The following is a 24696-nucleotide window of genomic DNA, read 5'->3' on the forward strand; positions in this document are numbered from 1 at the left end:
GGGATCTTATTTTAGGTCAGATTAGGATTAAGGATCTGATTTAGGAGTCTGATCTGAGGTCTGCTGAAAAATATATTTTATCTTTTTTTCTCTGCTAATGAAAAAATAAGAAAAATATTTTTATCAGACCTCAGATGAGATGACAAATATTTTTTTTCTCTTATTTTTCTTTGTTAAAACCTAGGGTGCATCTTGTAGGGCGAAAAATATGGTGACTCATGTCTAAATGTATAGCTTGTGGCTCCTGGTGGTCATATGTTTTTTTGGGGGCTCTTTGTGTCTGTAAGGTTTGCAACCCCTGTGGTAGAGGAACAGACTACTAGAACGCACTGGTAGTCTGTTGGACACTGGTTTTCCTTTTTGGCCATGTAGTAAAAAATGTAATATTATTGTCATAATATGTGGACAAAAGCAATGGCAAAGCATGAGGTATATTGATAGACTAGGCAAGGCTCTGTTCATACTGGCACTGAGTTTTGTTCAAATCAGATTCCAATGTTATTGCCAAAAATATATTGTAGCCTGCAGCACTGTTCATGCCATCAAGAACAGTAGAAACCAAATGGAAATCTGACATCATGACATTTATGTGAAAGATCTATCGCAGCTATTGTTAGGAACAGAATACATGGTTGTAGGGTGTAAAGAGCCTGAAGCTGAACTTCGAAGCAGCTATTCACTTCATCATAGGACACTTGTCTTAAAAAGCTTTTTAGAAACACATACAGAAAATAATATTTTTGGCTTTGAGTCTTCACATGACAAGCAGAATCAACATTGAAAATATCACTAGAGTTTTTAGGGCCTTCAAATGGTGCATCAAGTTGGATTTGCACTATTCAGAAGGTGAACAGACCATAGAAGAGGGCAGTGCTGCACAGGAGTAGTTGGATTAAGGAGGAAGCCTGAAAGACAAAACATATAATGTAAAGAAACAATACAGCTTTTCGGATATAGGAATCCTTGTACTATGCAGGTTTCATTTACTTTAGTTATTATAGTTAATAATCATGAGATTTCTTTGTATGCTGCCCAACCCCACTTTGCAAATTGTTTTACTGGACACCAGCCACATCTAGGAAAATTACAACCTTCTCTTCTAAAGCTGGCGCATTTTAATATTTTAAAATTTTATTACCGAATGTTGCGGTCCTGCACCAGCAAGTGGGATGATATCACTTAATACATTTGTCCAAAACATGTTCTTAGATTGCACCACTGTAGCCCTAAAAAAGATTTAAAAATGTCAAGTTTAGCAGCCTGCATAATTGTCATTTACTTGAGGCTTTTTTTTTTTACAAGGGCCAATATGGCGAGTGTGATGAGAAATGAGGACATACTTTTTTCGCTTATTGGCTACGTTTACCTGCAGTAATCATCACTACTGCATGGGGATGAACAATCGTTACTACGGTTGTTCATCCCCATACAGTTTCATTGTTTGTTGGCAGCCCATCCTCTAGAGATGAGCAAATCGGTTCTAAACAAATCAGATTTCTAACAAATCTTCCAATTTTCTAGTATTCACACAAATCAGTAAACATTGCATCTGCCATTTTATAGATCAAAAGACCGAAAATATAAGGAAGGAGAATCATATGACCCTGGCTGCACCCCAGCCTGGCATGTTTGACTGTAAGGCCTTGTCGCCAGCCTCAGCCAATCATGAGGGACTATAGCTGTGATGTAGGGATCGCTCAGTGGACACGTTATAGGCACCATATACAGTAACATCCCAACCAGGGAATGCATGTGTTTTCTGACCTTTTACATAGGAGAGATAAAACACCTGGAAGGTAGAGCTCTTAAAATACAGAATACATCTAATTTTGTATCAGTGACATTTTATTGAGTGCTGAGGCACTTAAAGGCAGCCTCTCATTCCTCAGTACTATGCCTCAAGCTACAGAGACTAACCATATCTGCATGAACCATAGCTAAGAGAATCATCTTAATACATAATACACTAGCTCCAAGAAAGGAGAGAGTGAACAGAGCTGGAAGTTCCAGGATCTGTAATGGCTCAGCAAACTGAGTCAGTAAGGTACATTGCAGCCTAAAGGCTTGTAGACTACTGCTGTAAGTGGAAAACTGCTAATCAACACTGAGACAAAACCTGGCCAGTCGTATCTTAAACCCTGTATGCCCCAGTTGCAGATTACAGACATTTCCCAAAGGATTATTGCCAGCCTCAGATTCTGCAGAGAAAAAGAGTGGGAGTACGTCAATCGTAAGCCTGGCCCATACCCATACAAAGTCATCTGGGAAGATTTGCACTGTGAATTGTTGGAACTGTGTTCTGATATTGTAAGAAGTACTACAAGCCTCATGTTGCACTAAAATAAAGAGTTTATTGCACTTCAGTAAAGAGGCATTTATTTTGCTACACCTGGTCTGGTCACGGCATCATACACCCAAAAACTTTACCACCAAGGGCACCCCAACTATCATCAGGTGGGAGGCCCAATATCAGGGTGTTCCCCAAGAGAAGAAACGATGTGCCTTCATTTCACTGCCCTGGCCCTAGGGAGTGATGGTGTGAGCCACTGTGATAGACTTTTGCAGCTACAGCCATTATAATTCTTATGCTCTGCTGTGGCTCCTCAGGGGCTTGTGTCACTGGCAATGCAGTCACTTCCAAACCTCTTAGTGGATTATACTACCTTTAGGTAGCTGATGACATGCACCTTAATGCAGGATACCTAACTGCCATTATTTCTAAAAAATAAAAAATAAATTACCCTGCCTTGTGTTGGAGAATGTGAGTTGCTCATTGGAAAGGAAGGTGCACAGCATCAACAATATGTGGAGCAGCAATTGAGACTAGGGACTGTACATGTCTTTCAAGGCCCGCTAAGCCAAAGTTTTGCATGGAAGAGGTGATTATGCACCACAGCAATGAGGTCAGCGGATGCCACAGACATCTATCTCCACAGTTTGGTTCCCACAGCAGGCACTTATCCATCTCCTATATCTCACCCTTAATAGACATCTTCCCATCCTGGACAGAAACAGGGTAGAGCACTCCCTCCTTTCATATGTGTAAGTTTTGCTATGCTGTCTTAGCACTAATGAGCCTGGACGAGAGAGGCTTCACAGCAGATCTGTTGCTATTCTGCATCAAGCAGCAAATTTCTCGCTGGATGTCTTCCCACCAACTACAATTGGGTAACGTAGTCAGTGACAATGGCAGGAATCTGAAAATGTATTATGGCTTGCAGAAGGTGCTGATCCTTTCCAGGAGAGTGTCTGCACATTTAGCCATCCTCCTTAGACTTCAAACAAAAGTCTGCTTTTGAGATTCTTGATGTGCGTTGTTCCAACTTGTTGGAATTCAACCTTGCATAAGCTGTACCATCTGTACAAGCCATGTAAAATGGTCAATGATTACATCATGCGCTAGACCACACAGCAGGGGCCATGTACTATTTTGAACGGAGGCAGCTCATTGGTAAAATGTGTCACATGTGAACAGGTGTCATGCTCTTCATAGAGACCACCAGACATGGAGTTTTCACAGGCACAGCTAGGGGAACAGACTGACACTCATGGTGGTACACCATGATGATGATAATGACGACAACACTGGCCATGACCAACTATCGCAGTGAAAGGTGGAGAATGAGACAAGTGAGTGCTCGGGCATGATGGCAAGTATGAAAAGGTGCATGCTTGGTTGCTTACATGCTGACAGGTTTATCGTTAGTATCAAGCAAAGTAATCACTATTGGATAACCAAGCTTTTAGATATTTGCTATAAAGGGAAAATGGGGGATTTTATTTCCTGCTTCCAAAAGGGAGGCAAAATTGGCATATTAACAGGATATACCCAGCTCGCCGCAGCTTTCATGGAGTAGACGCCTGCTGGCTGCATGTCTGCCCAGGAGCCCCTCTCCACTTCCCACTGAGTCACCGCTCTACCGCCTCTGCCAGTGCTACCACTACACCAAATAGAGTAACAGAGGCAGCACCACCAGCTGCAGCCAAAACAGTTTGTTGAACATGACAATACGTTTTTTTCAACTTCTGCAAAAACCTGATGCACATTGACAAACAGGTGCATACCACCTGAACAACCACATTCAGTTGCACCTGGACTGTGCTCTTTCTCAGATACCTTGAACCCTGAATCAGTAATGTGAGTATGTTCACACACCCCTGCCCGATGCCACTGAATATATGATTACTAATGCTGAGTTCACATTACAGAGCTTGAAAAGAGTTGGGTATAGTTCTAGGAGACCCCAGAGTGTTATACATGACTTTTCAGGACAACTGGAACACTTTCAATTCAGTTCAAATCCGATGACCAAAATTACAGAAAATTCACTGGGGTGGATGATGATTAATAACAAACATACATATCTAAATGGCGGGGGGGGGGGGGGGGCTTGACTTGAGTCATCTACTGATCAGTGATCATCAGAGTATTAGAGCTGCAGGAATAAATAACATCTAAATGTCTGGTGGGGTAGATGGGGGGGTTGAGGGCTGATGGGGGGGAGGGGGGTTAGATGATCTAACCCAGCCCCCCTTCCCCCATCAGCCCTTGTCCTGTCTTGTTGACAGGATTATGTTTATTTATATTAAGATTATGTGGTTATTGTCTTATATGACTTATATGTATCTTTATATGGATCTAAAGAGGTTGTGCATTTGTTTACAGCTATAGTTAATTGGTACATTATACTGTGCATATTTATGTGTGATTATAACAGTAAGTATTTAGTTGGGGAGGGGGGGCGCACTTGGGCAGCTCAGCCTCTGTTGGTGGTGGACCTTGTCCCAGCCCTGCATGGGTCAATTACTTTGAATAAGGGTTCATAGGAACTCTTGGTTCCTGATAACTGTCTAAAACCTTTGGCCTGTGTAAAAGAGCCCTTAGAGAAATTTACTGATAACCTGACTGCACAAGTGCCATCAACATCTACTAACACACTGACATTTACATTAGATAGACATTTTAAGGTAGAGATGTTGAATTTCCATTAAGATACATCACTGACTGAAGAGCTTGACTGTTTTAGCTCTGCACGTGTCGTAAAGCATGATGAGACTTTGATATTGTTTGGATCTTATTCCTAATCAACGCCCACATCCTAATTTATTTTAATAAGGAGAGTAAACCCCCTTTTATGTTGGCAATACACAGATAATTTCTGGTTACAAGCCATTTGATTCTGATAATTGCCTGTTAGTTGAACAGAGGTGATAGCTACATTTACATGCAGCAATTGTCTCCTGTGTTTGCTCTTCTCCGTACAGATTCACTGTGAGCAGCACATCCCACAAGGTGATCTGCTGTCTAGAGACAATGCTTTGATGTGCCATATAACAGATGCCGTCACTAAACGAATGAGCATTCCTGAAAATTGCCTTGTGTAAAAGGTCATTAGGATGTGCACACTCATGAGGATTGAATTTTGGTTACATGAAATTGCAGCGTGCTGGCCCGTGGGGGAGGCATGGTAGTCCTCACAGTAGCTAAACCCCAGCTCCAGATCACTGCCAGGCCACATGTTCAGCTGAATAGAGGGGTGCAGCCCTTCCTCCCCTCAAGTCACACCTTGGACGTTGTGGGGTCTCCTGTCTGGTGGTGGCAGGGGAGCCTCTTGTGTTATGTATGCAGGTATGCATCGGGCTGCAGGGCAGAAAAACTGGGAAGGAATGATAAAGGGAACATGGATTGGGAACGGAGACCAAAGACCAGACCGGATTGGTTACAGCACAATAAAGTCTTTCATTTACTGAATTGATGATGGGGGTCACAATACAAATACAAGCAGCAGGCACAGTTCTTTAGTATTTCACAGAGTAGACTTTCCTTAAAGGCTGGATATAGGAGGTAGATATGAGTCTCTCCTTGAGTCTCTCTCTTTTTGTAGATACTAGCAATCTTCCCAAATGACCAAAAGCATGCCATTCCTCAATATTTATTTTTCAGTTCCCAGCTGTGGGGTGTAGTCTTAGATGAGATTACTAGTTCATCTCAACAGTGTGGCAGGCACCAGAAGAAATTAACCCTAACCATAGGGAGGAAAGTCTAAAGCCATATGCGTGCATTGAGGCTGTACTACATACAGCGATACAGCAGCCGATAGTCGGGAGGAAAGTGTGCCTTTCCGTTCCAGCAATTCCCTTCAATTGCTTGCTATTAAATGCAGCAATCTCCTCCACAGTATGGGGACTGGGGAGGAGCAATCACTAATGCCATCTCTGGTCCCTATGCTGACTAGTTGTTTGCCGACTGCATGATCTGCCGCCGACAAAAAAAACATTTTTACACAGTTTAAAAATCTTGATTGCCAGATGAACGAGCATTTACTCGTTTAATACTTAATCAGCAGCAGTATTACACTGCCAGATCATCACTAATGAGCGTAAGTGATGATCTGGTAGACTATCTGCCAGCCTAATACAGTCTTTACCTTTACTGACCAAGCACGGCCTTCATGGTCCTCAATCTTCTACAATAATTCAGTACTTCTTTTTCTCAGAGGTAGTTCCCGGCAAAGTTATTTTTTTAGCAGCTTTTCCTGGGGAAAGATTTTGTCTTGGCCTACTTTACTGCAGCACACTCTAGACCGATCGGGAGATTTATCAAACTAGTGTAAAGTAGAATGTAAAGTAGAACTGGCTTAGTTGCCCATAGCAACCAATCAGATTCCACCTTTTCATTTTTAACAGCTCCTTTGGAAAATGAAAGGTGGAATCTGATTGATTGCTATGAGCAACTAAGCCAGTTCTACTTTACACCAGTTTGATAAATCTCCCCCATCCTCTCTCTTGCTTGTTTAGCAGAAGATTCCACTAACCAAGGGAAAATGGGACTAATACTAAGAAACTTCCAGATAACTTTCTCCTTCAATACATCTCCTTTTGGGTTTACATAGTACATAAAGTCAATCACAGTGAACATCCTAACAGCTCTGAGAGCGAATGTTAGGATAAACCTTGCAGTCAACTATAATGTTCACCTATTAGCAGTGAATGGTGGCTCACTGCAGAATCTCAATAGCAATGTTCGTCCAAGACGCAATGACTGTTATTTGGGACACAAATGTAATGATGTCACCAAGTTGGGACCTTGAATCACTAATCTTTCCTTGAAAAAAGTTTTCTATAGTTGCCATGGGAGCTCTGCCTTAATTATAATTTATATGTTAAATAACAAATTCACTTTCTTGACAGACATAACGAGAATATAATCCGTGATGGTTTGGTGCAGCCAATCCCCCTACCGTGCCAATCCCCCACTAGTTTTCTATTGGCTAACACGGTACCAGACTTTTTCCTTTTTCTTTCAATCCCCCTAAAAACACCATTACCTGAATTGTATGTCTGTAGAGGCTTTTGATGGAGGAAGCCAGATCACTGATGCATTTGATTTCATCGAGCGAGATGTGTGACTCACGGCACTCTGTTAAAATATTAAGCCATATAAAATATATATATATGATCATTAATATTGGGTAATAATATACTGTATGAATACCTCACAGTCATAGTCCCATTATAACACTTGTGTCTCTTACTTTGATTGTATTGCATCCTAAATAAAAAAAATATGGCTATTATTTTTGTTAGTTCTCATTCTAGTTTGTTGTCTTCCTTTTTATTGTTCTCTTAGAATAGATATACGTTTATTCCCAGCATGCACAAAGTTGAGTTAGGCTACTTTCACAAATGCTCTTTTGCTGTGTAAGAAACAGTCATGTAATGTGTCTAAGTTTCGTTATCCTGGTAAACTGTGTTAAAATTTAATGTATAATGCTATTCTAGTAATACAGATAAATGTAAATGCCTGCAGTATTCGTTTGGTCAGTAGATGGCAGCATAGGACCAATTTGCATTGAAGTTTGCCATAGAGAAAGTGTATTAATGTGGTAGTGGCTCTTTAAAACAGCAGTTAAGTGTTGAAGTGACACGCCCCTTATGATGTCAGCCTGCCTCAGTGTGAGCAGGAAGAATGAGGAAGAGGGACTGAAACTATAACGGCTGCCATCTTGGCTAGATAGAAAGCAAGTTCTGTGCTGTGTAAGACGTGTGTGGAGATACTAAAGGACGTTCCTGTGCAGCCAAGCTGTGTGAACTTCAGTCTAGAGACGGATGGAGTATAAAGAGACCGTGCATTTAGTGAAGCCAAGTTAAAAAGGACTGTGTGCAGCAACTAACCTGTGGAGCTGACATTGGGCTGACTGGATTGCCCCAAACAGTAAAGAGACTCACAGTGCTGTCGAGGTACCGGACAGTCACTGTAAAATTCTGGATTATATCCATCTGGTTTTCCGGCCTGCTGAGGAGGACTTCTTTGTTGCGGATCCTGCGCTGGTTATAAAGGAAAAGGACGACATCGGGCCCCACCGTGCACTTCCACAAACTGTAAGAGGTCCACTTGGACCACTGGGATAAGGGGGGTGCGCACCCGCTTGAAAGTTAGGGTCAGTTAGGGATAGTTCCTGGGACTGCTATTCCTTAGTGTCCGCACCGCGAACACAGACACAGCAAAGGTGGAAATTGTTGTAGTATTTGACTTGAATTGTTCATACTGTTTTATTGTTAACCTGCTTTTATTAATTGATAGTAAATGCAATTTTCTTAATCTTGACTTCTGCGTACGCACTCTTTTCTGGTTGCGGAGTCATACCACCTGCCTTGCTCTCGGTTCACAAATTGGCGTAGTCGGCAGGATCCGCCTACCAGAATGGACGGCGACGCACCCGTTAGGAGGGATGGTGCTGGAGGAAGAATGCCAGCAGGGGCTGTAATGAGTCAGTTAGCAAAGTTTGATGGCAATAATATGTCTGTGAGTGTGTGGGCAGAGCAGATACGAATGGTACAGCGCATGTACCAGACCGCACCAGAAGTACTAGTAGAGCTAGCCATATTGACATTACAAGGAGATGCTAAGACTACAGTGATATTGCAGCCATTTGAACAAAGACAGACATTTGAGCAAGTTGTCCAGATTCTAGAGACTATTTATGGAGAAACCGCATTGCTGGGGTCCCTGCAGGCACGGTTCTTTCAGAGGGTACAAAAGGAGAATGAAAGTCTCCCTCAGTATGCAAATGCCCTACAAGAACTGCTCCGAGATATTCAAGGGACGGAAAGAGGGGGCTCACCAGCCTTCTGTAACCCTGATCGGACACTCCGTGACCAGTTTGTTCTGGGGATCCGTGATGGCAGTTTGACTGTTGCTATGCAGGACTTTATACGACGGGAGACTGATGCTAAATTTCATGACGTACAGGTGGAGGCCATCTCACGTGCCAATAGTATGGTTCAGAAGCCTCAGACCGCAGTTGGAGTTACATTGTCGCAGGGGGCTAGCTCTGGCCCAGAAACAGTGGAAAAAGGGACAGTTAAAGAGATACTTACAGTAATGCAGAAATTGCAAGAGCAAATGGAACACCAACAAACCAATTGTAATGAGAATTCTATGAGAATTGCAGGCCTCCAGAAAACTAGAGACGAAGGGGTGGGCCGTTCACACCAAGAAGGTCAGAATCACCCACAACCCTACTGGAGGGATGAGGATAGGACCTACCGAAGGGGTCCCAATAATGTAGTACAACTCTCAGGAGAGAGCGATGGGGCTTACCGAAGGGGCCCAAACCGATGGCCAGAGCGACGGGAAATACGCTGCTGGGAGTGTGGACGCGTGGGCCACATTGCTGCTAGATGTCCAGAGCAGCGACAAGCTTATGAGAGACCGCCGTTAAAACTGAAATCCCCTCCTGCAGTAGGGCGGGCAGTAGGGGAAACTGAGGAGACTATGAGAGGAGAATGCCCTGAAGAGGATCTGATCGCTGCAAGTCCCATCATACAGATGGAATTGGAAGGTATTCCGGTTACCGGGATGATTGACACGGGTTCCCAAGTAACGACCCTGAGTAGAGACTGTTACGAACGGTATTTTCAGCGACATGTGAAATATGATCCCCATACATTCATACGAGTGGTCGCAGCTAATCAGTTACCAGTACCGGTGGTGGGAGTGGCCTGGATGAATGTCAGATTATGTGGCCAAGATCTAGGCAAGAAAGGCATTGTGGTAGTACAGGAGTCACATGAAGTAAAGGTCCCTGTCATCTTGGGGATGAATGTGTTAAAAGAATTGGATCAGATTCTCTTTGAAAAGAAAGGTCACGGTTATTGGAGAGAAACCACTAGCCATCGGTCTACTCAAACGGCCTTCCAGCGGCTGGTCCGAACATGTGGCTTACAGAAAAGTTCAGATGCACAGTGTCCTCTTGCTCGAATTTCGGTCCCTCTGCATACAAAAGTTACGTTGCCACCCAGACGGGAGATGATAGTGTCCATGCCTGTAGGCACCTGTAGGAAACTAGAGGGCATAGCTGTGTTGATAGAACCACTGCCGACAGCCGGAAGAAGTGTTGATCCGCTAGTAGCCCGTTCCTTGGCAGTAGTCCGCAATGGGAGAGTACCCCTCTGATGTGTGAACACTCAGGATCAGAGTGTAGACCTAGCCCCAGGAAGGCTGCTGGCTAACCTCTATGTGACTCCGGAGGAAGTGAGGAAAGCGACCCCGATGCAGTTGAGGCCGGCTGAACGAGGTGAATGGGCCGTAACCGTGTCTATGGGGGAAGGCGAGAACCCCACCCTTAAATGGAATGGCGGTGCAATTCGAGAACAGATGAAGATAGAGACTTCTTCGTGTTCTCTGGAACAGATCCGGAAGGTAGATGAACTGTTATGGGAAAACCGCACAACCTTTGCACGTCATGCTGAAGATTTTGGATGTACAACAGGGATCTACCATGAGATTCCCACAGGAGACACCCTTCCAATCAGAGAGCGCTACCGACAAATTCCTCCACAGATGTATCAGGAGGTGAAAGAACTGTTGACCCAGATGCTGCAGGGTGGGATCATTCAAGAAAGCCAAAGTCCCTGGGCAGCTCCAGTGGTACTAGTAAGGAAGAAAGATGGGTCCATTCGGTTTTGCGTAGACTATCGAAAGTTGAATACCTGCACCGTACGAGATTCCTACCCCTTACCTCGGATTGAGGAGTCCCTTTCAGCACTAGGAAGAGCCCGCTACTTCTCCTCACTAGACCTGGCTAGTGGGTATTGGCAGGTGCCAATGGCCGAGAAAGATAAGGAAAAGACAGCCTTTATCTTGCCCATGGGACTATACGAATTTAACCGGATGCCCTTTGGATTGACAAATGCACCTGGAACGTTTCAACGATTGATGGAGAAATGTCTTGGTGACTTCAACTTTGAATTCACTCTCATCTACTTGGATGACATTATAGTGTACTCTGCAACCTTTGAGGACCATCTCCGCCAGTTGGGACAAGTATTTCAACGATTGCGGGAACATGGGCTCAAACTGAAACCCAGTAAATGTCGGTTGTTCCAATCTGAAATTGATTACTTGGGTCATTGTGTATCAGGAGAAGGGGTGAGGCCGTCAAGGGACAAGATAGCGGCTGTTCAAGACTGGCCGACACCGACTACCCTGCGAGAAGTGAGGGCGTTCCTGGGAGTAGCCGGCTACTATCGACGGTTTATTAAGGACTTTGCTAGAGTAGCAGCGCCACTTAATGCTCTCCTACGAGGCACCGCCGGGGGTCCGAAGAACCGGTCCGTGAAATGGGGCCCTGAACAGGAACACGCCTTCCAGGCATTGAAGGATGCTCTTACAACGGCCCCAATCTTGGCGTATGCTGATTACCACTTGCCCTTCCAGCTATATACCGATGCAAGCCTGTATGGTCTCGGAGCGGTGCTATCTCAGTTCCAGGATGGCCAAGAGCGTGTCATAGCGTATGCCAGCCGATCCTTGCGAGATTCTGAGAGAAACCCTGACAATTATAGTTCATTCAAGTTAGAACTGTTGGCACTGGTATGGGCCATGACTGAGAAATTCTCTGAGTATTTGACCGGAGCTGAAGTCTTAGTACTGACTGACAACAACCCATTGGCTCACCTGGAAAATGCCAAGCTCGGGGCTTTGGAGCAGAGGTGGATAGCCCGAATGTCTAAGTTCAATTACCGCATTAAGTATCGGTCCAAGACGGAGAACCAAAATGCCGATGGACTTTCTAGGGTAACTACCCAGGCCCCCAGCGGAGACGTGGATCATGAGTTGGAGCATGTGGAGATGCCTGACTTCAGCAGATTTTCACAAGCCTTGGTCACTGCTATGCAGTGTGCAGTGGAAGGGACCGAAACGGCTCCTTTCTTTGGCCCCTCACTACAGGAATGGGTGCAAATACAGCAGGCCCATGAGGGGCTGGCGAAAATGATCAAGTGTGTTGAGAAAGGCAAGAAGCCCTGCAAAGAGGAAAGAGAACGACTGACCCGTGAAATGCTATTAGTCCTGAGTCAGTGGGAAAAGTTAGAGATGAAAAATGGAGTACTATGCCGAAAGGTATATCTGCCTTCTGAAATCGACATTTGTTACCAAATCGTAGTGCCTAGTGAACTGGCTCAATCATTGGCTCTTGAGGCTCATAATAAGAATGGACATTTTGGTCATGAGAAGACCTTTCGGTGGCTACAGCGACTGATTTACTGTCCAGCTCTCCGTCAAATGGTCGAAGAAGTATGTCATAGATGTCGAACTTGTGAGATCCATAAGGCAATAGAACAAAGAGCTCCCCTGCAAACCATAGTGACCCAGGAACCTTTAGAGATCGTCATGATAGACTACCTAATGGTGGGCCCATCCAACAGTGGGCACCAGTACTGCCTCGTAATGGTGGACCACTTCACCAAATTTGCGGTGGTGACCGCCACCAAGGACCAGACCGCTGAGTCAGCAGCTCGAGCCCTATGCCAAGATTTCATCCGAGTGTACGGGTGTCCACAACGCATCCACTCTGACCAAGGGGCTTGCTTTGAGGGACATGTAATGAAAGAAGTTCAACGTATCTACGGGATAAAGAAGTCGCACACGACTCCATACCATCCCCAAGGAAACGGAGCCTGCGAACGATTTAATAGAACTCTGCTACAGATGATGCGGACTTTGGAGGAGGACAAGAAGTTACAGTGGCCTCAGTTCTTGTCTGAGATGGTGTGGGCCTATAACAATCAGGTCCATTCTACAACGGGGTATTCTCCTTATACTCTCCTCTTTGGACGGTCTGGGCGAAGTGTCGGAGAGTTACAGTTAAATGATGTGGATGGGTTCCCTCCAAGAGATCCAGCCTCCTGGGTGCGAGCACACCGGCAGAGACTTGAGACAGTTCATCGATTGGTGCGACAGCGTCTGCAAGAAAATTCTCATCCTGATAAGACCCCGGTGCAAAGGGCACCATTGCAGCCAGGTGACCTGGTGCTGGTACGTGTCAAGAAGCCTCAAGGAAAATTGGAAAGCAGGTGGGAGGCTGTGCCATATCGTGTAGTTGCCCGCAAGTATGCAAATGGGCCTGTGTACGAAGTTCAGAAGGAAGGAACTGATTGTGTCCGAGTACTTCACAGAAATATGTTGCGCCTGTGTCAATCTGAAGAAGCAAATTGTGATGGAACTGATAATGTCAACGAGCTCCCACAGTCCGAGACTGGTGGTGTGGAATGGGCTTACGATGATGAGGATGATTGTTGGCCAATCCCCGCTCCTGAGGATGTTCCACCTGTGACTAGTGTGCCCCCAGCCTGTGCCCCCTATGATGCGGAGTCTGCTGGTCCTTCTCAGCCTATGGCTACAGTACCCCAGAGTATACCAGTGGTTCTCAGACGCACCACTAGACCAAATGCTGGCATTCCCCCTGTTCGGTATGCGCAGGACGAGTTTATTTGGCCTGCCATACAACGGTACATTACCACTCTACATATAAGAGTACAGCCCTCTGGATATTCAGTCATTGGCAGGGACTGCCAATCTTAAAGTGGGGGGGAATATGTAAGAAACAGTCATGTAATGTGTCTAAGTTTCGTTATCCTGGTAAACTGTGTTAAAATTTAATGTATAATGCTATTCTAGTAATACAGATAAATGTAAATGCCTGCAGTATTCGTTTGGTCAGTAGATGGCAGCATAGGACCAATTTGCATTGAAGTTTGCCATAGAGAAAGTGTATTAATGTGGTAGTGGCTCTTTAAAACAGCAGTTAAGTGTTGAAGTGACACGCCCCTTATGATGTCAGCCTGCCTCAGTGTGAGCAGGAAGAATGAGGAAGAGGGACTGAAACTATAACGGCTGCCATCTTGGCTAGATAGAAAGCAAGTTCTGTGCTGTGTAAGACGTGTGTGGAGATACTAAAGGACGTTCCTGTGCAGCCAAGCTGTGTGAACTTCAGTCTAGAGACGGATGGAGTATAAAGAGACCGTGCATTTAGTGAAGCCAAGTTAAAAAGGACTGTGTGCAGCAGCTAACCTGTGGAGCTGACATTGGGCTGACTGGATTGCCCCAAACAGTAAAGAGACTCACAGTGCTGTCGAGGTACCGGACAGTCACTGTAAAATTCTGGATTATATCCATCTGGTTTTCCGGCCTGCTGAGGAGGACTTCTTTGTTGCGGATCCTGCGCTGGTTATAAAGGAAAAGGACGACATCGGGCCCCACCGTGCACTTCCACAAACTGTAAGAGGTCCACTTGGACCACTGGGATAAGGGGGGTGCGCACCCGCTTGAAAGTTAGGGTCAGTTAGGGATAGTTCCTGGGACTGCTATTCCTTAGTGTCCGCACCGCGAACACAGACACAGCAAAGGTGGAAATTGTTGTAGTATTTGACTTGAATTGTTCATACTGTTTTATTGTTAACCTGCTTTTATTAATTGATAGTAAATGCAATTTTCTTAATCTTGACTTCTGCGTACGCACTCTTTTCTGGTTGCGGAGTCATACCACCTGCCTTGCTCTCGGTTCACAGCTGTCCGGTTTTGAGATCCGGCATAGGATCTCAAAACCATAGAAAAGCGCCTTCGTTATTATAATACACCCGGCTGCATCCATTTAGAACGGATCTGGTTGTATTATATAGAAAATGAACACCCCAAAACCATTGAAAGTAAATGGGCGCCGGATCCGGGGGTTTTTCGTGTCCGAAAAAACTGGATTCAGCACTTGTTTCTAGTGCTGGATCTGGCATGTTCAGTTTCCCATGCCACACTGCTTGCAGCAGTTTTGTGTCCGGCGTGAGAACGCAACAAATCGGAACGGAAAGCATTCTGTTGCACTCTGTTCCGGTTTGTTCAGTTTCAGTGAATGGGACAAAACTGAAGCGTTGTGCTGTGGTTTTAAGACCCTGTGCCGGATCTCAAAACCGGACAGCACAAAGCAGAGATGAAAGTAGCCTTACTGTTGGTTTTCCAACCACATTTTTCGGAGCACTTCATTTTTTTCTGATTTTCTCCCACAACGAACTCCATGTCCTTTTGTTCTTGTGCGCAGTTTCTTGTTACAGGGCATCTATGAAATTGGCTGACCGGCTGCATGCGTGCTTGGCAGCTGAAGGTATCTGTGTTGATCCCATGTGCATATGTGTCCGTATTACTGAGAAAAATGATGGTTCAATATAGGCAAATGAGCCTCTAGGAGCAACGGGGGTGTTGCCTTTGTTTCACCTCTGGGGCATCTAGTACTGCTAAACGGCACCAATCTATGGGCATTATATGACACTAGTGGAGCTGGACTCAAAGGTCTCTTGCAGTGCCGAAAGGGAGATAACTGGAATGCAGCTCTATGTTAGTTGCTTAGTGCTCTCTTAATGTATTGTAATGATGAATTCTATGACTAAGAAGGTTGCAACAGAAAAGTGACTTGACAAACCTAGATCGCACTTACATCAAGAGTAGTACAACTCAGGGTCTGTGCATCTGAGGTCATGACTACGAATGTGCCCTGGGGGGTGTCACCACCAGGTGCACGAGCCTGAATCAAGAAGCCTTTGAAGTCGCTTGTACCAGGTTCTTTGTTAAGAGTGACTGCGAAAGAAATAAAAAAATAATCATGTATCAGTACAATAGTGACTAAAGAGAAATTCACTAACTATCCAAGAGAAGAACGTCTCATTGAAGGCCCCGTCACATACTGTATGTTCAGAGATCCGGTTCAGTTCCCCTCTGGTGAGCAACAGAAAAACCTGGAGGGAAACTGAAGTCAGAACTGATCCCATAGTATTCTGTGGTATCATCCTACTGCATCCAGCCCATCAGTTGTGATGTCGGATGTCATATGACACCCAACAGAAAAACGTTGCATTCTCGGATTTCTGTCTGGCGCTATCAGTGTACAGACACCAGATCTGTGCACTAAAGTACAGTACACACGCCCCAGCCAGCCCACATTCGTGTGCATGAGCCCTAACACTGCGACAGAGCCAGGGACTACATGTACTGCCATGTGTATGAGACCTATGGCTATGTAGTGGACTTGGAGCTCTGTCTCATGGGCTCCAACCTCTGTTCACGCAAATCACTGCGGCACAGAATTTTGGACCTACAGTATCTCGAATAAGAAAATCTAAATTGGCATGCACCTCAAAGGGGTTGTCTGACCCCCAAGGTAAAATCAACAGACCTGGAATGTGAAAAGCTGTGCCCCCTAACAGCATGTGACCACCAAGGCCAGTAAACGGCTGCAGAGGTGATGATGGTAAGTTTTGCACAAGGGGGCAGGACCACAACGTCCGACACATTTACTATAATCATGCCATAATACTGGAATCAATTCTAACAACTGAGATCTACGCCAGGTGCTAGATGGCACAGGTTTCTGTTTCTGTTGCATGCATCTTACTCCAGCGGGCTAAGACTAGAGTGTGAAATGCCAGACTTTAGTAAATGAGTGTCTATGATTCCAAATGCCTGTTCACATGTATGTCCAGCCCTACAGTCTCTTTCACCTCTGGCATCATAGAGAAAAAAAATGTCTGCTTATAAAACTGATCCCATGGTTGTCTATGCTAAAACATACCCTTCTTTCCATGGCCAGAAGTTCAGTGGCATAGAAAATGCACTTTCATGCAATATGTAAATAACTTGGCAAGTGCCCGGTGGGTGGTCCCTGAGACCAGCAAGTGCACAGGTACATGCACTGCACATTCACAGTCCGGGGGGTTCACAATGCATGCATTTAAGTGCAGGGATGTGTGATACAAGAGAGAGATGAAGAAGAGCCAGATGGAGGTGCGGAGTTGGAGTTAGGCTACTTTCACACTAGCGTTCGTCGGTCCGCTCGTGAGCTCTGTTTGAAGGGGCTCACGAGCGGACCCGAACGCCTCCGTCCAGCACTGATGCAGTCTGAATGGAGCGGATCCGCTCAGACTGCATCAGCCTGGCGGCGTTCAGCCTCCGCTCCGCTCGCCTCTGCACGGCCAGGCGGACAGCTGAACGCTGCTTGCAGCGTTCGGGTGTCCGCCTGGCCGTGCGGAGGCGTGCGGATCCGTTCAGACTTACAATGTAAGTCAATGGGAACGGATCCGCTTGAAGATGTCACCATATGGCTCAATCTTCAAGCGGATCCGTCCCCCATTGACTTTACATTGAAAGTCTGAACGGATCCGCGCAGGCTACTTGCGCACTTGCGAAATTTTTTAAAGTTATTAATGCAGACGGATCCGTACTGAACGGAGCCTCCGTCTGCATTAATATGATCGGATCCGTTCAGAACGGATCCGATCAAGCGCAAGTGTGAAAGTAGCCTTAGTGAACCTTCATGCATGGAAAAAATGTTCTAACAACTATTGAAGTTCTTTCCCAATGCTAGTAGAACTTATCTAAAAGAAATGGAGCTAACAGTCTCTTTTCACACGCAGCAGATTTTGATGCAGAATTTTCTGTACCTGAAAATCAGCTCCAATTACCTGAATGGAACTGATTTTCAGTTGTAGATATTCCTGCAACAAAATCTGCCACATGAGAAGGCACAGGGATCCCATATGTTCAAGAGTAATTTCTTAAAATTTCAGATCTTTAAGTTGTTGTCTGACCCCCAATAAGAAAAGAAAGCCATTTACTTGTTCACCGATGCTCTGTTCCAACACTGAGGGTCCCTTCCCCCTGCTGGTGTTTCCAGTCCTCTATTGACTGAAAGCATGACATCCTATCTGTCGTCACCTGTACTGCTGCAGCCATTCACTGGTCTCAGCAGTCACATGCTACTTGGGGACACATCATAGAAACATAGAATGTGTCAGCAGATAAGAACCGTTTGGCCCATCTAGTCTGCCCAATATACTGAATACTATGGATAGCCCCTGGCCCTATCTTATATGAAGGATGGCCTTATGCCTATCCCATGCATGCTTAAACTCCTTCACTGTATTTGCAGCTACCACTTCTGCAGGAAGGCTATTCCATGCATCCACTACTCTCTCAGTAAAGTAATACTTCCTGATATTACTTTTAAACCTTTGCCCCTCTAATTTAAAACGATGTCCTCTTGTGGTAGTTTTTCTTCTTTTAAATATGCTCTCCTCCTTTACCGAGTTGATTCCCTTTATGTATTTAAAAGTTTCTGTCATATCCCCTCTGTCTCGTCTTTCTTCCAAGCTATACATGTTAAGGTCCTTTAATCTTTCCTGGTAAGTTTTATCCTGCAATCCATGTACTAGTTTAGTAGCTCTTCTCTGAACTCTCTCCAAAGTATCAATATCCTTCTGGAGATATGGTCTCCAGTACTGAGCACAATACTCCAAATGAGGTCTCACTATTGCTCTGTAGAGCGGCATGAGCACCTCCCTCTTTCTACTAGTAATGCCTCTCCCTATACACCCAAGCATTCTGCTAGCATTTCCTGCTGCTCTATGACATTGTCTGCCTACCTTTAAGTCTTCTGAAATAATGACCCCTAAATCCCTTTCCTCAGATACTGAGGTTAGGACTGTATCACTGATTTTATATTCTGCTCTTGGGTTTTTACGCCCCAGGTCCATTATCCTGCACTTATCAACATTAAATTTTAGTTGCCAGATTTTTGACCATTCCTCTAGTTTTCCTAGATCCTTTTTCATTCGGTGTATCCCTCCAGGAACATCAACCCTGTTACAAATCTTTGTGTCATCAGCAAAAAGACACACCTTACCATCGAGGCCTTCTGCAATTTCGCTGATAAAGATATTAAACAATATGGGTCCCAGAACAGATCCCTGAGGTACCACACTGGTAACAAGACCATGGTCTCAATATACTCCATTGACTACAACCCTCTGTTGTCTGTCCCTCAGCCACTGCCTAATCATCACTGAAGCCAGTTGAATGGCTGCAGCTGTGCATGTGACAGACGGGATGTCACAATTCTAATCCGCGGTGGACCAGAAGCAGCAGAGATGGGACCCTCAGCACTGGAATGGTGTGCCTGTGAATGGGTAAGCAGGCTTTTTTTTTTAGGCTCATTGCATTCTGGGCAATAACTGATTTATCATTCTAATTATGGCTAATTTTCAAATGTATTGATCACTTACCTCTGAATCCCAATATTCCTGTGTGGTTCACACTAGAAAAGCTAAGACTATATGGAGGAAAGGAAGGATCAGCATCTGCACCATGCAATGGCGTCATTGTCTTACAAGCTTGTTCCACTTTACCATTTGGATACCCATTACAATGCATGGGAAGAAACGTGAGCAACAGCAAAGGCAAGATTCTCACCGGAAGATCCATTTTAGCAACGCTGCAGGGGATAGAAAGACAAAGCATTCTACATTTAACATACAAGTGCTTCATGATGTATGGTCCTGTCTTTAGGTCCAACCCAAGCTTAGAAGACTCCTGCATACAGATTCACGTACTGTTCAGTGTGGACTGGGTAAACTAACACAATGAGAATGTTCAGGGTACACATAATGTAGTAGATAACAGAGATAGAGATAATGTAGTAGATGTTACCTGCAGTCCTGTGTACATCACAGATAACACAATAATAACTCTCCGAGTAGAGATAATGTAATAGATGTCATCTGCAGTTCCATGTAGCACTACATATAGCATGAAGTGATAATGCGAAGTACATATAATGTAGTAGATGTTATCTGCAGTCCTATGTAACACCCCAAATAACACACAATCATCATTTTCTAAACAAATAGTCACATAGGTGGAAATTTAGGTTTAATTATAATCCTCAATGCCATTTGCTATCAGATAAGCAGCCATGCCTTTTTTAAAAGCTGACTTATTTAGCTGGGTTCATTCAGGATTTAAATTTTTCAGTTTTTCTTTATAACAATTTAGAGGTAACAAATTGCCGCTATAAACTTTAGGCTACTTTCACACTTGCGTTCGTCGGTCCGCTCGTGAGCTCCGTTTGAAGGAGCTCACGAGCGGACCCGAACGCCTCCGTCCAGCCCTGATGCAGTCTGAATGGAGCGGATCCGCTCAGACTGCATCAGTCTGGCAGCGTTCAGCCTCCGCTCCGCTCGCCTCTGCACGGCCAGGCGGACAGCTGAACGCTGCTTGCAGCGTTCAGCTGTCCGCCTGGCCGTGCGGAGGCGTGCGGATCCGTCCAGACTTACAATGTAAGTCAATGGGAACGGATCCGCTTGAAGATGACACCATATGGCTCAATCTTCAAGCGGATCCGTCCCCCATTGACTTTACATTGAAAGTCTGAACGGATCCGCTCAGGCTACTTTCGCACTTAGAAATTTTTCTAAGTTATTAATGCAGACGGATCCGTACTGAACGGAGCCTCCGTCTGCATTAATATGATCGGATCCGTTCAGAACGGATCCGATCAAACGCAAGTGTGAAAGTAGCCTTAGTCCATCATTGTATGTAGTGCAGTGTATTATGCTGTCGGTAGAAACTAACAGGCAGCATATTAGGCTATGCCTTTGGCACAGCTTATTAGACATAGACAGATGGCAGACCAGGGGGACTCCATTGGACCCCCGATTGCCAAGTACAGACACTGGAACTTCTCAATCTCATTCACAGCGGTGCAGATGGCTGACAGAGGGAGCCCCTTCCTTCTAAAACCACCTAGATGCCGCAGTCACTACTCACTAGTCCACCTAAGAACCTAATCCTTTCATCCAACATTATCCACCATACTCATTGCACTCAAAAGCAGCTCTATGTGTTCTCCTATTCACTCCCATTTAGTTAAGATGGCTGGACCATTATAAAAAACAAGCACTTTTACCTTTTTGTGTCACCAGTATTTCCTTAAAGATTGTAAGCTCTTGCGCACAGGTTCTCCTCCCTTTGAATTGTTGATTAGCCTGTTTCTTTGTAATGTCTGGTTTTGTATTCACCTGTATCCACTGACTGTCAAAATTGTGGAATAGGTTGGCACTAGGGATGAACGAATCGACTTTGGATGAAACATTTTACCTTCTACCAAACTAGGGTTTGGTTCCAAGGTACCACTTGGAACCGAAACTCAGTTCAATAAGATTTTTTAGAGTAGAAATACATTTTTTAAGTTATTACCCAAAGTCTTGCGTTGCTTCGCGAAGCAATGACTTTGGCTCATCGCACAGTATTGTAACGAAGTCGCTCATCCCTAGTTAGCACGATATAAAGATTATCCCAAATTTTTTTGACAGATACACTTTCAAATGAAACCTTATTTTGTTAATCATCTTGTGACTCTTATTAGATGTTGTCCTTCATTTTAAGCAGATGGGCAGCTCAAATCTGACCACGGGCAACATCTGCATGGAGTTTGTATGTTCTCCCCGTTTTTGCCTGGGTTTCTCCCCTGGGTACTCCGGTTTCCTCCCACAATCCAAATACATACTGATAGGGACCATAGATTGTGAACCCGGCTAGGAACAGTGAGTGATTATAATGTCTGTAAAGCTCTGTGAAATATGTTGGCACTATATAAGCAAGAGAACGGGCATGGAGAAAGGGCAGATAAAATAAGACCTTCTCACCCATGCCTTTCTCCCACATCTTGGCACACGCCGCTGCAAAATGGCCTTATAGACCCATTAGCAAGCATTTCACTTCTTCCATGTACAAATTGAAGCAACATTTATAATTTTGACTTTCATGATTTGTTTGGGGACCATATTGCTCAAAAGGAAGCAAGGAGCTATCATTTTGCTAAATATTTTGCATTTCATGTGATTATTTGAGCAAGAAGAATGTCATAATCCCAGAAAATGGAGAAGTAAGGAACATTTTACAAGAAGCAGTTTTGTTTTGCATTTACAGTATTTTGCAGCATTACACTTGTGAAATAGGCATGTTCCTGTTTGTCATACCGTACACAGTGAAACTGCACTCGACAGCTGTTACGTAACATACATCCACTAGAACATAAAAATTCCTACTCCATATCTTCCATGTATAATAAAATGGAAATATTTATGACCCAAAAATATTACATTCCATACACATGGCAAAGGTTGCAACCTGCATGTACAGAATGTACTAGGAGTTCACTGAGTTTATTAAAGGGGTTGTCCAGGTCCAAAGCTGAACCCGGACATATCCTAATTTTCACCCCGGCGGCCCCCCTGACTTGAGCATCGGAGCAGTTCATACTCCGATGCTCTCCTTTGCCCTGCGCTAAATCGCGCAGGGCAAAGGCATTTTTGGGAGTTCTGGTGACGAACCGGGCTCTCCCTAGGGCTGCCAAGCGGAGGCTTCCGGCCAGCAGCGAGCCCGGCGACGTCACTGGCACTGTGAGGGCTTTATCGCTGCCCTAGCCTGTAAAACGGCTAGGGCAGGGCTAAAGCTTGCCCATCAGAGCCGGTGACATCACCGAACATACTGGCGGGCGGAAGCTTCGGGCCCGGCAGTGTGTTATTGTAAAAAAAAAGAGCCCTTGCCCTGCGCGATCCAGCACAGAGCAAGGGAGCGCATCGGAGCATAAAACGCTCTGATGCTAACATCACGGGGGCTGCCAGGGTGAAATTATGGGTATATCCAGGTTCAGCTCTGAACCCGGACAACCCCTTTAAGTTAGATTACAGCTGTTTATTTTCATCCAGTGCAGCCTCAGTACATATATAGAATTATATGTATGAATGCCTAAAGAACACTGTCTAGGTAGCTGTCAACCTAGAAATCTTCTTTCCAGGTTACAAGAGTATTGGTACAAGGTATAACTATATACAGTATATAGTGTAAGCCTCCTCAAGTATATAGACATATAGGATAAACAGATACAGTAAAGTAAAAGCTTACACTGTGGGGTCATTTATTAAGATCAGCGTTTTAGACAGGGGCGGGTGGGAAGACATGTTCACTGTCTGGTCCTGTCAATTAAAGTGCAGAGGGTGCAGTAGTTGCAGAGAGCGCAGAGCCTCTAGGTGCAATGGTAACGCCCCCATTGCTCCTAGAGGCTCATTTGCATATATTAAAACATAATTTTTCTCAGCTATGTGGGCACATATGAACATGGGACCAACACAGATGCCTTTAGCTGCCAAGCCCACATGTAACAGGTCAGCCAGTGTCATAGATACAAATATGCTGACAGAGGGCCTTTAGGGTGTAGAAGTTGTTTGATCCTTCATTGAAGTGACTTTTATTGAAGTGTGTGACGCAAAAGTCTGTGATTAAAGAATATCCGAACTTGAAAGTGTGCATTTATCAGCAAAAAACAACAGCAAAGATAGTTTTTCATAAATCTGTCCCATTGTATAAGCCTATATATGGTAAGCATGCATATAATTTACTCACATATAGTATACACCCATACAGCATATGAGCATATAGTATATGCATATACAGTATAGTCTATACAGGTAGAGTAAAGATAAATATTGTGCATAAACATACTGTAATATAATGCACATATAGTATATATAAACATTGTGTAAACACATCCTATATAGTATATGCCCATACAGTATAAACACATATTGTAAGCATATATAATAGTCATTGCATCTCCCTGTTTTTATAAAATAATTACCGGTAAGAACATTTAAAATATCAATAATGTGAACACAATCACATCTAGTGCAACTCAGCAATGCAGCACTATATAATGTATGCAACCTGTTGGGACAAGGGCTTGGCAAAGTGGATCGCTGCCTAGGGTGCCATTATAGGGGTGGCACAATATTCCATTAAATTAAAATAGATTTCTTTGTACAGCCAATTGGATACTGGATCAAATTGTGGAAATGCTGTAGGTTTTGGGGTCCTATAGACATGAAATAATTAATTGTCCATCTTACAGATATTATGCTGAACTTTAGAAAAGTAAGAGGCTTAGGGGGCACATTCTGAAAACCATGCCTTGGGCACCAAGTAAACTTGTCCCTTGCCTCTTCATATTCTCTGTAATAAAGAGTCCTTCTAATTTCCTGGAGTGATATCAAAGCCGGTTTACTATGCTTCTAAATGTTAATGTCACATTCATGACCTAATAGTATACAGAGAGGAATGCGACCTAGCACCAGTAATGAAAGTTATACTCACGTCCTGGAGCTCATAGAATGTGGTATTCTTTAGTTCCACTGTTCGTACCTTCAATTTGGACTTCTTCCCCTTTGCTCTGCTCCACCCTTATGATTCACTATTTCCTTCATGTTTGGTGAAATCCAGGCATATATTAACTGCTAAGTAGATAAGAATACGCAATAAAGCTTATGTTTGAACTTAAAGTGAATAGTCCTCGAGTACAGACATGTTATTACCTAATAAATCACTACATTTCTCCCCCAAGGTTGACAGATGTGCACAAACATGTACAATAGGTCAGGCAACAATAACATAGTGTAGGAGAAGAGTAAATGGGGGCAAATTCTACTTATATAACTATACATGACAGTGTAGATAATTATTTAGTTGGCCCAACTCCT

At 44.3% G+C, this 24696-nt stretch overlaps 1 protein-coding gene across 2 annotated transcripts; it reads right to left on the reverse strand.

Annotated features, from left to right (window-relative positions):
* Positions 1 to 373: 373 nt before the first annotated feature.
* LOC122943613 (putative ferric-chelate reductase 1) lies at positions 374 to 24439 on the reverse strand. 2 transcript variants are annotated; one of them, XM_044301492.1, is made up of 6 exons: positions 24314 to 24439; positions 19387 to 19595; positions 15768 to 15907; positions 7329 to 7420; positions 1139 to 1226; positions 374 to 905 (listed from the first exon to the last, which is right to left on the reverse strand). In XM_044301492.1, the coding sequence occupies exons 1-6, from the start codon at positions 24325 to 24327 to the stop codon at positions 840 to 842; spliced, it is 609 nt and encodes a 202-aa protein (XP_044157427.1). In that variant the 5' UTR covers positions 24328 to 24439; the 3' UTR covers positions 374 to 839. The 2 variants fall into 2 exon arrangements, with proteins under 2 accessions (XP_044157427.1, XP_044157428.1); XM_044301493.1 differs by lacking the exon at positions 24314 to 24439 and adding an exon at positions 21069 to 21205.
* Between the last annotated feature and the right edge of the window lie 257 nt (positions 24440 to 24696).

This window comes from Bufo gargarizans, chromosome 7 (assembly GCF_014858855.1).
Source record: "Bufo gargarizans isolate SCDJY-AF-19 chromosome 7, ASM1485885v1, whole genome shotgun sequence".
NCBI classification, from domain to species: Eukaryota; Metazoa; Chordata; class Amphibia; order Anura; family Bufonidae; genus Bufo; species Bufo gargarizans.

Bases quoted from the DNA above. Each gene is read 5' to 3' on its own strand.
- LOC122943613 (XM_044301492.1), bottom strand. The intron at 1,227-7,328 runs GTAATGGTGTTT...AATCTTTTTTAG, and splicing joins TCTACAGACATACAATTCAG to GGCTACAGTGGTGCAATCTA. The intron at 906-1,138 runs GTAATAAAATTT...TTTGTCTTTCAG, and splicing joins GTGCAGGACCGCAACATTCG to GCTTCCTCCTTAATCCAACT.